Source organism: Microtus oregoni, unplaced genomic scaffold (genome assembly GCF_018167655.1).
Source record: "Microtus oregoni isolate MIOR12 unplaced genomic scaffold, Mior012 000010F_ref0000083, whole genome shotgun sequence".
Taxonomy (NCBI): Eukaryota; Metazoa; Chordata; class Mammalia; order Rodentia; family Cricetidae; genus Microtus; species Microtus oregoni.
The window spans coordinates 1,287,037-1,299,443 of NW_024543069.1; the positions used below are offsets into that span (position 1 = coordinate 1,287,037).

At 41.2% G+C, this 12,407-nt stretch overlaps 1 protein-coding gene across 3 annotated transcripts in view; it reads right to left on the minus strand.

The window, feature by feature from the left end:
* The window catches only part of Gatb (glutamyl-tRNA amidotransferase subunit B), a 67,455-nt gene extending 56,487 nt beyond the window's left edge, over nucleotides 1–10,968 (minus strand). For all 3 annotated transcript variants that reach the window (XM_041659424.1, XM_041659422.1, XM_041659423.1), the window contains exons 1-2: nucleotides 10,767–10,968; nucleotides 9,135–9,285 (exon numbers count right to left, since the gene is read on the minus strand). In XM_041659424.1, the coding sequence (XP_041515358.1) occupies nucleotides 9,135–9,285; nucleotides 10,767–10,942 (327 nt within the window). In that variant the 5' untranslated portion in view covers nucleotides 10,943–10,968. The remainder of the gene's footprint in view (nucleotides 1–9,134; nucleotides 9,286–10,766) is intronic.
* Nucleotides 10,969–12,407: the final 1,439 nt, after the last annotated feature.

Below are 12,407 nucleotides of genomic sequence, written 5' to 3' on the forward strand. Positions count from 1 at the left end.
TATGGGGTGGGCATCCCAACATGTCTACCCTCTGTTACATGTACCTTGTTAATAGTACATATTCTTATGAATAAAAGTTCTATAAAATTCTATAAATTGTCAGGACCAATTCTAAACACCTCTGGTATGGAAAGCCCCAAATGCGTTTTAGACTGTTTGATAGTGAGAGGAGAGGAGAGTGCTTTTGCATAAACATATGAAAAAATGGCTTTTAATGTCTTTGCCCAGTTTTGGAAAAAAGGGGCCTTGTGTTTGCTAGGGAGTTCTGTGTTGCATACAGATAAAAGCTTCCAGATAACAAAACAAGAGCAGATCGCAGGTTCCCAATTAATTTCATTAATGGTACAACCCGATTATCAGAGGAACATATCTGCTGAGCTGCACTGAGCTTCCCTACCTGCGGGGGCAGCAGGTGTAAGTGTCCTCTCTCCTTTCTCCTACTCAGAGAATGAACTAGGAGGGCTCAGGCAGTTGAAATCACAAGAAGTGTGCATGTGTGTTCGAGCACGCAGGCTTGCACAGGCATGGCTCAGGCAGTTGAAATCACAAGTGTGCATGTGTGTTCGAGCACGCAGGCTTGCACAGGCACGTATTTCAAACACACTTGATGCCTGCTGACATCTCACCATTCCTGGAAACATCTGGACAATTATGTAATGAATAAACTTGTAAATCCTATGATATTTTAGCAAATAAATATATTTTGTTTCCAATTTTTTATCCTATTTCACATCCAGAGTATTTCAACAAGAGAAATTAGAATGATATTGATAAACAGGAAATAATCAACTCTAAGCAAACAATCTAGGATCCTGTTTATAGTTCTGTAGACAAATAATTAGTTAACTTGCTCAAAATAATGAATGAGGTTGCTAATAAAAACAAAGAAAGTTGTCCTTGGTTTGGCTGTAATCCCACCAACAAGCAGCAAAATGGGCTGACTGACCTTTTCAGTCTGAAGATTCATGATGAAATTCCATAAAATTCTAAAACTAAGGTAAAGTAAGAAGATAAAATGTGCTCCTAAAAACCATTCAGAAAGGTCACTAATTCAGAACCAGGAAGGAATGTTTATCAGAGGTCAGGATGGCAGCCTAGACAGAAGCAGACATGGTACAGAAACTCAGAGAACAGGGGGTATTCGTCCTATTCATACATACGTACATTTGTTACACACTGATGTTCATAAATGCACACATGCATGAGCAGACACCCAACAAACAACAGTCAAGCTCAATGCAAAAAAGAGAATCACCTGGGGCCAAAGCTGTGCGTGCTATGAAGTTAAGGTCACATAGTGACCAGGGGCAGCCACAAACATCAGGGCAGTGTTGGGACAAGGGCGTGAGCTCTGAGGCCACACTACTGGGTTTTAACCCTGGCTTCTCCACTTACCTTCTAATTGCAGTAACCATAGTAACTGCCTCACTGGATTGTTAGGAGGTTACAATAAGCTAATCTGCCACAGAACAAGCACTGTTAGCAGATCATTATTGTGAATGCAGCTGAAAACTCCAGCTGTGGGTAACTGAAAACACCCACGAAGGCAGAGATCGTAAGTGGCTCCCTGGAGAAAGCTTTCAGCCAAAACTCCCAGTCCAGGCAGAACATCTGCCACCACCTGGAAGTAGACCTGGAGGAGGTCACCCACCTCTGGTCACGGGTGAAAGACAACTTAGAGAAGGAAGACCCCCGACCTTGGATCTGGCTCCAGTGCGTAGCGAGACTTTGGCATGGAACTGTACTGTGTTAAGAAATAATGCAAGAACTGCTCATCCAATGAAGACCAATGGGCACTGGTGGAGGCCGTCATGAATTTATTCTGGAGACAACTTTATGGTACAGGTACAGTCAAGTTGAAAACCACACTGTGCACAGAGGAGAACACCTGGAACTATCCTGGCTAACACTTTCAGAGAGAACAAATTACCCACAGAGACACAGCCTCCTCATCAGCAGTAACAGATGCCCGAGGACAGTGGAATCGCATCTTCCAAGTGCTGAGGGGAAATAAATGTCAACACGGAATTCTACGCTATCATTCAAGACTGAGAAGCACAAATAGCTTGAAGTACACAAGAACTGAGAGCTCATCACCCACAGACCCAGAATGCAGCAGACAGTAACAAGAGGAGCATGAGGGACAAGAAATGATGAGGGCTCCCTCAGCTTCGTGTGCTTAAACCTACGAAATGTATCTGTGCCTACACGGGGAGAGCCACATCTTCCCCTCGGGCTACAGTGAGGAGCGAGTGGTCCCTCCCCCTGTTCTCTGAAAATGTCTGCTTTTGAAAGAAGCTTGTGTAGGAGTTGCCTTTATTCACTTAGCTTTTGACACTTTTAACTGATAATGAAAGGCAGTGGGTCCTACCCCAGCCCAGACACCCAATCGTGTTCCTGGCAGCAACCACCTTCAGATCTTTGGGCAGTCTCCTCTGGTATTTATTTTTCTATTTTTAAATAGTACTCAGTGCCAGGAGACCTTTGGAGAAATCCATCACCTGCTGGTGAAGGCTAAGACTGCTTGGCCATTTGCCATGTGACAAGCCTTCCTAAAACTGGCAAAGGACAGGCTTGGTAAGCTGTTACAATGGGTGACACGGCGCCCTTGTTTTAGAACTTGGATGTGGCTCACTTCACTTCCAGAATTTACTGCTGGGAGTTTCAAGGCAAGGGAATAACAACGGGAAACCTTCCCCACCACTTTTATATAACTATTTCAGAAGGACTTGCTCTTGCTTTATTACTTTATATCTGTTTTTTTAAAAATAGAATATGCTCACCCCGAGAGCTTGCCCTTCCTGATAAGCTGGGTGATATGAAAGGCTATGAAGCCAGGCTGCTAGGATGGCTGGGAGCTCGAGCACATGCAGGAACCTGAGTACAGGTGAGTATTGTAAGGATGGGGGAAGAAAGGGTCCTCATTGTTTGGTCTTTGAGAACAAAAAGGGAAGAAATATCACCAACAGAACCTGGAAAGCAATGTAGGGAATGTTACTTAATTTTATCTTGTGAATAAAAGAAAAAGAAACCTTGGTGAAAAAAGTCCCCATGACCAAAAACCTGTCTCTTCAGAGCTCTAAATCATTTACTATTGCCCAATTTAAAATGTAAACAAAAATAAGGTAAACACCCTCCTCTAAAATAAACAAAAAACAAAGCCAAGCTACTAACTAGAGGTCTACAATGAAGAGAACTAATAAGTGCCCAGAACTGTTCGTGAAGAATCTCAATCTCTCTCTCTCTCTCTCTCTCTCTCTCTCTCTCTCTCTCTCTCTAGTTTAGAATGTGACTTTCACTTATGGTAAAGATGAGTTTAGTTTTGCTACTTCTCCCTAATATCTGAATCATGTCATATATTTTTGTTTCATCAGAATCCAATGCTTCTATTTTTTCTTAAACATGCTTTCTACTGAGGGATTTTTCTGTGATGTTATTTGCTTTCTAGAACATCCTGTATTGGCATTCTTTTCATTTGCTTCTTTGTACACACTTGGTGCTCATTCTCCTTAGAGAGCCCAGTTTATAGGCACCTGCTGTTCGCACCGCCCTGTCTTCCCTAGTCCTCCTCCCTCTGCTAGCTGTAGGGGCTGCTGCACAGCTGGCTACCTGAACTCTTCATTACTCCAGACCCGGATAATGGAAGCTGCCCATTTATTCTGCAAGCACACTTGACTGATTAGTACTGGGGCAGAATTCTAGCTGGAATGGTTTGTTGTCTGTTAAGAATATTTAAGACTTTGTTCCCTCTCCTCCAGATGGGAGTGCTGCTGCTGAGAAGTCAGTGTCTCTCTGATCCCAATCACCCTTTTATTTTCCTCTCTCTCTCAGCTCTTCAGTTCCGATGTTCACGAACTGCATGGCATACCTACATTAGAGGCTGATTTTATCCTTCATGCTGGGTGGTGGGCAGGCCCTTTTCATTCAGAGATACAAGTACTTCAGTTCTAGGAAACAAATCTGCATTGCCTTGTGAAAGCATCCTAACATCTATATTCTATTTATCAGATACTCAGCTGCCTGGGCTGAGTCTCTAACTTTCTTCTAATATTCAACTTAAGTTATCTGTTTTGTCTTTGGGAAGATTTTGTTGACTTTCTCTTCTCTTTTGGAGTTTTTGTTGCTGTTGTTGTTAGTGGTGGTGGTAGTGGTGTGTGTGTGAGAGAGAGAGGGGTCGGGGACAGAGGCACCATAATTTTAAATTTGAGAGCTCATTTTTACTCTTATAGCTTAGATACTATTTACTAAAAGTTTTTGAGGATATTTTCAATCTTTCTATTTTTTCTCATTATCTACTCCCTCCTAGATTGTTTAACTTCATTTCCACTAAGACCTCTGTCCATGATGCTGTCTGGTGGTTTGTGGCTGTCGAGCTACACTTTGAAGTGAGTTAGTCACGTGCTCATTCTCTGTGACTCTCCAGGGCCGGCAGACTTGTGGCCTCTTTTTACTGGGAGACAGACCTGCACTCCTCTGCAACATCAGCAACCTGAAAGTCCTTTCTCTGGCACACACTCTCTATAGCCATCATCACAGATTCTTGTCTGGGGAAGGAAGGCAAGAGGAAAGATGGACAAACCAGGTCACTTGAACTTCTGAAATAAAAGGGCAAACATGAGGTATCAATGAGCACTAGAGGTCAGAGGACAGACATCAGTGCTACTCACTGCTGGTGGCACATGGAACATGTCCTGATCCCTAGTGCTAGTCATACCCCGTTTTCTTCTGGCCTCCAGTTTTAGTTAGTGTTACTATTTTTGTGCTAAAACACTAAGACCAAAAGCAACTCGGAGAGGAAAAGGTTTATCTGACTTACATATCCTCAACTCATTGAGGGATGCCAAGGCAGGAACTCAAACGGAGCGGGAACCTGGAGGCAGGAGCTGATACCACGGAGGAGTGCTCCTTAAAGGCTTGCTCCTCAGTCTGTTTTCTTCAAGAACCCAGGGCCACCAGTCCAATACCACCAGATAAGGGATGGGCCCTACTCCATCAACACTAACTAAGAAAATGTTCTACAGGCTTGTGCACAGTTCAGCCTTAAGGAGGTCTCTTCTTAGCTGAGATTCCCACTTCTCAGCTGATCTAGAACTAGCCAGCACACATCCGTACATTGCATTTACTTTTTCCTTAGTTTTACAAACTCCTTATACTATGGCTGCCCATCCTATGTTTTCCTCAAGCACACTCCATCTCCACTAGTTACACGTGTACTAGCAGGCACTATCACAGTGCTGGCTTGCTCTATGAGGGCAAGGTGACTGCTTCACAGCTGTCTCTAGAGCTAGTACAGGGCTGGCATTTGGTAGAGAGGAAAAGAACTTCAGCTGAATGAAAGAATGAAGGCAACCAAAGGGAAGAGCGCATTACAATTTAAGAAGTCTTGTCTGCACAAAATCAGGAGAATGCCATGCACTCTGAATACACTCAGTGTTTGCTGACTGCTCCCCAAATATTTTAAAGCACTACGTCTCTTATAGCCACTTGTGGGTTCTGTAATCATAGGCATCTCTTTTAAGAGGTCAGCAGGCAAAATAAATCACACACAGACCAAATGAGTTCTCCAGAAAAAGACTTTAGTCTCTCTGAAATGACCCATCACTGCTTTCTGGACAAAGCAATCTCTTATTTATAATGACACATTAAAATAAAACATAGCAACCTTCTTTTTGCAAATGAAGTATTTTTTGAGAAATGACTTTATCCACTATACTATTATAGCTTCCACAATTTTCAGTGTATCTGTGGTGATGGGGCCCTGGATTATTTTCGTGGTTTAGAACATTGAACTGATAAAATGCAAATAAGATAGCAACTGTTGTCTGTAGCCGTTACTTTTGCTGTCACTGGCAACAAAATTGTGCTTAATAACTCAAGGGACTCTTTGTAAAGACGCAAGTCACCAGTCACTACGTAACACTAATGGGTTAGATTTATGAAACACTTATTACTGCAGTGACTAAGCATCTTAAAAGAGTTTATTAATTTAATTCTCATAAAAATCCAATGAGTCTATTATCCTCACTTTGCAAGTAAGAAACTGAGGCAAAAGATATTAAGTGACCTATCTACAAATATATTCTGCTTATCTCAATGAAATTTTTACCTTTAGCGGTTTTCTATGTCACTAAAACATTTTCATAAACATTATTAGTGGCTTCATAATACTCCACTATATACATGTATCACAATTTACTCAACCATTCCCCCACCACAGGGGAAATTCTGGGTGCTTCCAAATTCACATTATTACAAACAGTCCTGCTGTAGACATCTCTGAGGATGAGTCTTTACTCACTTTCCAAAAAACTGTTTTCCTAAGACAGACTCCTAAAAGAGCCAGTGGGTCAATAAATACTTGTTAGATAACTAAAATACAAAGCAATATAATTTTGTCTTATGAGGTCTTCTTCTTACTCTTATGCTTATAAAATATCTTCCTATCCAAATAACAAGTGAGTATTTGCCTATATTTTGTTTGTGATTTAATTTTACATTTAACCTGTAAATATATTGATATATCTTATATCATATCATATATACATTTACAAGCTAAGCATAGTATATAATGTTATATATGTTGTATATATATCACATATATAAATACATATATACAGCCGGGCGGTGGTGGCGCACGCCTTTAATCCCAGCACTCGTGAGGCAGAGGCAGGCGGATCTCTGTGAGTTCGGGATCAGCCTGGTCTACAAGAGCTAGTTCCAGGACAGGCTCCAAAACCACAGAGAAACCCTGTCTCGAAAAAAGCAAAAAAACAAACAAACAAAAAAAAAAAAAATACATATATACAAATTTTGTTTTATGCACAGGAGCTACATATATATTCTCTAAATAGTGAACCAATTTTTCCAAAACCATCAATAAGAAAATCATTCTTTTCCCAATGACTTTTGTTCTTTCTTGTCTGTCTGTATGTATGTGTCTGTGTGTACGTGGCATACATACACCCTCATGTACACATTCTTCTCTTTAACATCCATTTCTGAGATGCTTTCCCCTGCTGACCTGCTGACTGATTTATTCTTTATGGGGGAAGAGTAACAAGAGCAACAAAATACATGCTATATTTTAATATGTTGATGAATCATTTATGTAGATGTAGAGTAAAAACATCAGAATATAACAGTGTCCATGGGGCTCAAAGAAGTGTTCTAGGACATTTTAAATTGAATGACGGGCAAAGAAGAGAGGAATGATATGTTCTACTTGGTATCTCAGGCCACATTCCTTGGCTTACAGACTAAAACGGGTCCTTTAAAAAGGACATTTCAGAAGAGGAGGCAGATCAGCCCTGCCGAAAAGAGCATCCCTGGAGACCACTGGGCCACAAATGCTGCTGGCTCTGATGAAGAGAAACAAACCCTGGCTTATGCAAACTGTAACTGTCGCCTTTTTCTCAAGCTCAGTTCACATGTTCTCAATGCACTCACTGTTTTATTGACCCGTTCATCACAGAGCCAAGAACTTTCTAGCGTACATAACAACAAGGCTTTCCAAATATGCTCACTTGCTATTTTGATCTGTCTCTAATATTTGACTATATTCTGGTACAGCTGATGACTCTGTTGTCTCTTTACAGAAAATGTGCCTAACTCCAAACATATGTCTCTAAATAGATATCACATTCCCAAATGAGGAAAAAGAAGAAACTTGACAAAACTCAAAAGTTTACATCTAGACTCTTGACGGTCAACTACCACATAAGGAAAATAGGCTTTCACCTCAGAAGGGAAAAGGCAAGCATGCTTCGAAGGTGTCTCTTCTCAGGCAAATAAGAACTCTTCCCTGAGATACAGGCACTGTAAGAGAACCGGAGAGGAGGAGAGTACAGGCACACAATACAAGTCTGTGTCTGGTTTCCTTCAGAGGGACCCAACAGCAAATGAGGAGTGGCCAGGGGCATGGTTTGGATGGATGGGACTCCTCATGACGAAAAGCACAAAGAAGAACAAAGTTCTAGAACTGAGATACTGCCTTCATCCAATCAAAGCTCTGAGTAAAGCAGACAGACACAGACACGTGCAAGACACTGCCAACAGCCTGCGTAGTTCAATCTGCCCTCACTTGTGCTTGATGACTGAGAGTACAGAACACACTCGTCACCACCTTGTCTACACATCCCTTCTCACTTGACAGAGAAGTTCCTGAACAGAATGTGCGCCACACGTTAGTTTAAATATTTACACCGCTCCTTCCATCTTATTCTTCAAAATGCAACTCATTACACAAAAATACCACACTAAAAGTCTTTCTGAGAAGTCACTCCTTGGGATCAAATGAAAATGAGCTCCCTTTACATTGTGGTTGTCTCTTTACTCCATTACTGACTGCTTCTTAGCTCTTAATAACCATTATTGCTATTGATCTTCCACTGTGAAAACATAATACATGTTGGCTTTTTTTGAGTCCTCTCCACTCCTCCATGTATATATAGATCTACTCCTATTTGACTTCTCAAATACCTTAAACACAACTACCCTTCCTTAACAAAATCTACCACTATAATTTCTCACAATAGTCTTTCCACTTGCTCACTTACTGTCCCTCCTGTAGGTCCCCAAACCATCCTCTTGCCTTTGCAAGAGTAATCATATTATACTCTACTTGTTTGTAAGACATATCTATTCATCTTTGAACTCCTGCTAAAGCAAGGATCTTTGCTCATGTTTATCAGACAGTTCTGATAGGTATCTGGTGTTTGATGGGCACTTACAAATGCATATAAAATGAGTGAGTTGATGCTACAAATACATTCAGATTTGGAATCAGAATTACAGAGACAGGTCTATCAATTAATGCATCATGTTTAATCCAAAATTCCCTAAGCAAGTATTCCCTTAGAGTGAGTCCAAATATTACGATAAGGACTTTATTTATATATTTATTTATTTATCTTTTCCGAGACAGGGTTTCACTGTAGCTTTGGAGCCTGTCCTGGAACTAGCTCTTGTAAACCAGGCTGGCCTTGAACTCACAGAGATCCGCCTGCCTCTACCTCCCGAGTGCTGGGATTAAAGGTGTGTGCCACCACTGCCCAGCTATGATAAGGACATCTTTGTTAATATTCACTACGACATAAACATTTTCTAATAAAAAAAGATGATATAAAGTACCTTACCGGCAAAGTTCCAGGCAGAGATGCATCAAAAAAAGAAACCAAAGAATTCGGGGGTGCTGCAAAGCACACCTGCGCTCCAGAGAAGAGTTTAGAGTTGGAGCAAATCTGAGCATGAATTTCCAGTCCTACCACAGCTGCCCATTTGTGTTCACTGAAGAGAAGGAAAATGATTAAAAGTTAATTTGTCACCATATGTAAACTTTTATAAACCTAGATTTCAAATAATAATGTCCTAGTTGTGCTTTTAAAATAAAATTTTATGTGCTGACATTTTAAAATGTGTCATTTTATTGGTAAATACTTTATTAGTTAATAAACAGTCAGTAAATGATAAAGGTTTATCTCCCCTATCATATTTAAGTTTAACACAAATGCCAGGATTCTACAAATAGAGAAAAAAAATGGATAAAGAATAAATTATCAAGCACATTTTGAATATACTATAGTTTTTTTAGCTACAAGGAGCAGGGTCACACATAGACCACCACGACATAGTATTCCTGAAAACTTGTAAAACAAACAGTAAACCATGAGAGGAAACCTTTTTTCACCCTCCAAGTCGCATTCAGTTCTTGAGATGTAATTTTAAATTCATTTGTTCACACCTGATTGCTACCAAATCTTGGTAAATGCTATAAATGGCTCTTATCTGATCATTTCTACTCTGGTGAGCCAGTACTCAGTTCTCTTTGGGGAATTAAAATTCCCTACTCCAACAGGAAATCTATGTATGTCCCTTATTCTGCACTTCTCCTAAGCAATTTTCTATACTAAACAGAGTCTTATTCACATGCATTCCGTTCTGTTTTAAGCAATACATGAAGTTCTACATTGAATGAGAAAAGACAAACTCCTTAAATTTTGGAAAAAAATTCCTACAAGTGAGAGAAAATAAACTAAGAAATTCAAAAATTCTTCATGCTCTAATTACCAATCAAAATATTTCTGCTGTTTCGTTGCCTGTAAAGGAAATAGTCTAATTTATGAAAAGAACAGAAATGAGATAGATGCTTTTGAACATTTTTCCTCTTTTCTTCACTGAAATACTAAAAGAATGCCAACATCAACAAAATATTAGAAATTTGCCTGATGTTTCTGTATTTTAAAGGCAGCTTTAAGTCATCCGACAAAAAGACCAAAGCAGCCGACAGCTGTTCAGGATAAGCGAATCTTTCCATAATCAGTGTGAAGACTTTGTCAACTACATTCTCCTGGTTTAGACGAACACGCTCCTCACAAAATTACAGCTAGTGTTTTCTAATAAAATTTCCAGTGGCTTTGTACAAACGCTTTTTCTGTCTTTAGATTATTGCTAGCCCGTAGTAACGCTAAATGATTGCTACATACAAGCCGAGTCTAGTGCCGCAGACCCCCACCCACCCCGTTAGTAAGACGACTGAGAAAACGCCACTTTACACTCGCACGTTGTCCAAACACGTCTACTTTCGGACAGAGGTTTAAGGGTGAGAGCGGAGGTGACAGGCCTGGTTTTGTGTTTTCATTTAGGCTTCGGTTGCCCATGTTACACAGGTGAACACCCTCCCTACCACGAAAATCCTCAGGCTGCGCTACAGAGCCATCACTTTCGTTCCACACTTCCATTCGACAGGCAAAGGTAGGAAGATTATATACCCTTTCCTCGGCTTCTGAGCCGTGCGGAGGGAAAGCTGAGCCACTGAACTATGTCCCCTAGCCCGGTTGGACGTGGGCCCAGGCTGAGTCCCACTTCGGCGGCGGGAACCGCCGTCAATCCACGCTAAAGCCCAGCGTCTTCCAGGAATGCCCAGACGCAGCACGGAGGCCGCCATTGCATCTCCGGATCCCGAGTCAGGTGATCTCGCCTCGGCCGCGAGGCTGCCTGGGAAGCATAGTTTTGGCAAAGCTCCACAACGCTGTACACTTGGACCGGAAGACTACTATTCCCGGCAACCCAAATCAACGGCTGCCGGAAATTTGTTGGGGAGGGGCGGGGACGAGAACCAGAGAAGTGGGAGGGTTTCTGGGTTCTGTGTGACTCCTCCTAGCGGGGAATTGGAGAGGTTTGCGGCTGTAGAACATGTGTTTGGAGTTTGTTCACGCACGTGTGTGCGTTGTTCACACAGCTTGCTCAGGGAGAGCCAAGGCCAGGAAGCCTCACCAAGGCTTTTGTAGCCCGCTTAAGCCTGTGAGTTGAAACAAATGACCCTGATATCACCACGAAGACTTCCTGGATTCCTAAACACATTTATTTTCCCTGTCTGCCAGCACACACGCTTCAAACACCTATTTGTCCATCAACCCATACCTATTTTGCATGCCTGCTACTGACCTAGTCCAATTCTTAGGCATCAGGGATGTAGTAGAAAACAAGACTATGGCTGTTATTTACAAAATTGAAATTTTAGGGAGAGAAACATGCAGAAAATAAGTTTGTTTGTTTTAAATAAGATGTTTTCACGTAGGCATAAAAGCACAATATTTAAACAGAGGTACTCGGAGGCAAACCTAGATTAAACTTTTCTGTGCTTTTTGACTTACTATTGTTTTTTCCCCCCGCGGCCAGCCTCTAAAACAATTACGTTTAGAAACCTTGATAGAAAGAACATCACCTCAATGGATTTCTTTTGTTGTCTGACTTCAGAACTCATCCTTGGTTAGGGATATTGCTCGGTGGTACAGCGTTTGCCTACCATGTAGAAGGTGGTGGGTTCCATCCTCAGCAAGGCAAAACCAAGCAAAATCCTTCCTATCCCTTGTTGAAATTACGGGTGATTTTGTTGTTGTTGTTGTTGTTTTTGTTTTATTTGAAAACTTGGTCTAGAATACTCCTCACTTTTATCATCCAATTTTAAGTTTCCACATAGTACCTAATCGCTATCTACTGTTCATCTTTGATTCCAACAGATCCTTGTCTGCATTCACCACAGCATTTTCCTAATAAAAATATTTGAAGTAGTGCAGTGTGGAGAATGTATCTGACAAAAGACAGCGGGTGCTGTTTAAGAGGGTACATTCTTAGAAAATAGATGATGTATTGAGGTAGGGATGAAGGGCAAAGCAAAAAAATCTATTTCCAGCAGATGTGCAAGGGAAGACTGAGGGACGAAAAGTAGGGGAGTAGGAGGCATAACTTCTGTGTTTCTGACTTAAGTATCTGAGTGTCCAGTGTAAAGTAAGGAAGCCAGAAAAGGAGTCCATTTTCTGTGCAAACTCCGGTCCTTGATTGCCTCAGAGATTTCCAAGAGGAGCAATCCAGCAGAAGTCATTGGTGTCTGAGTATAGAGAAAGAAAAGA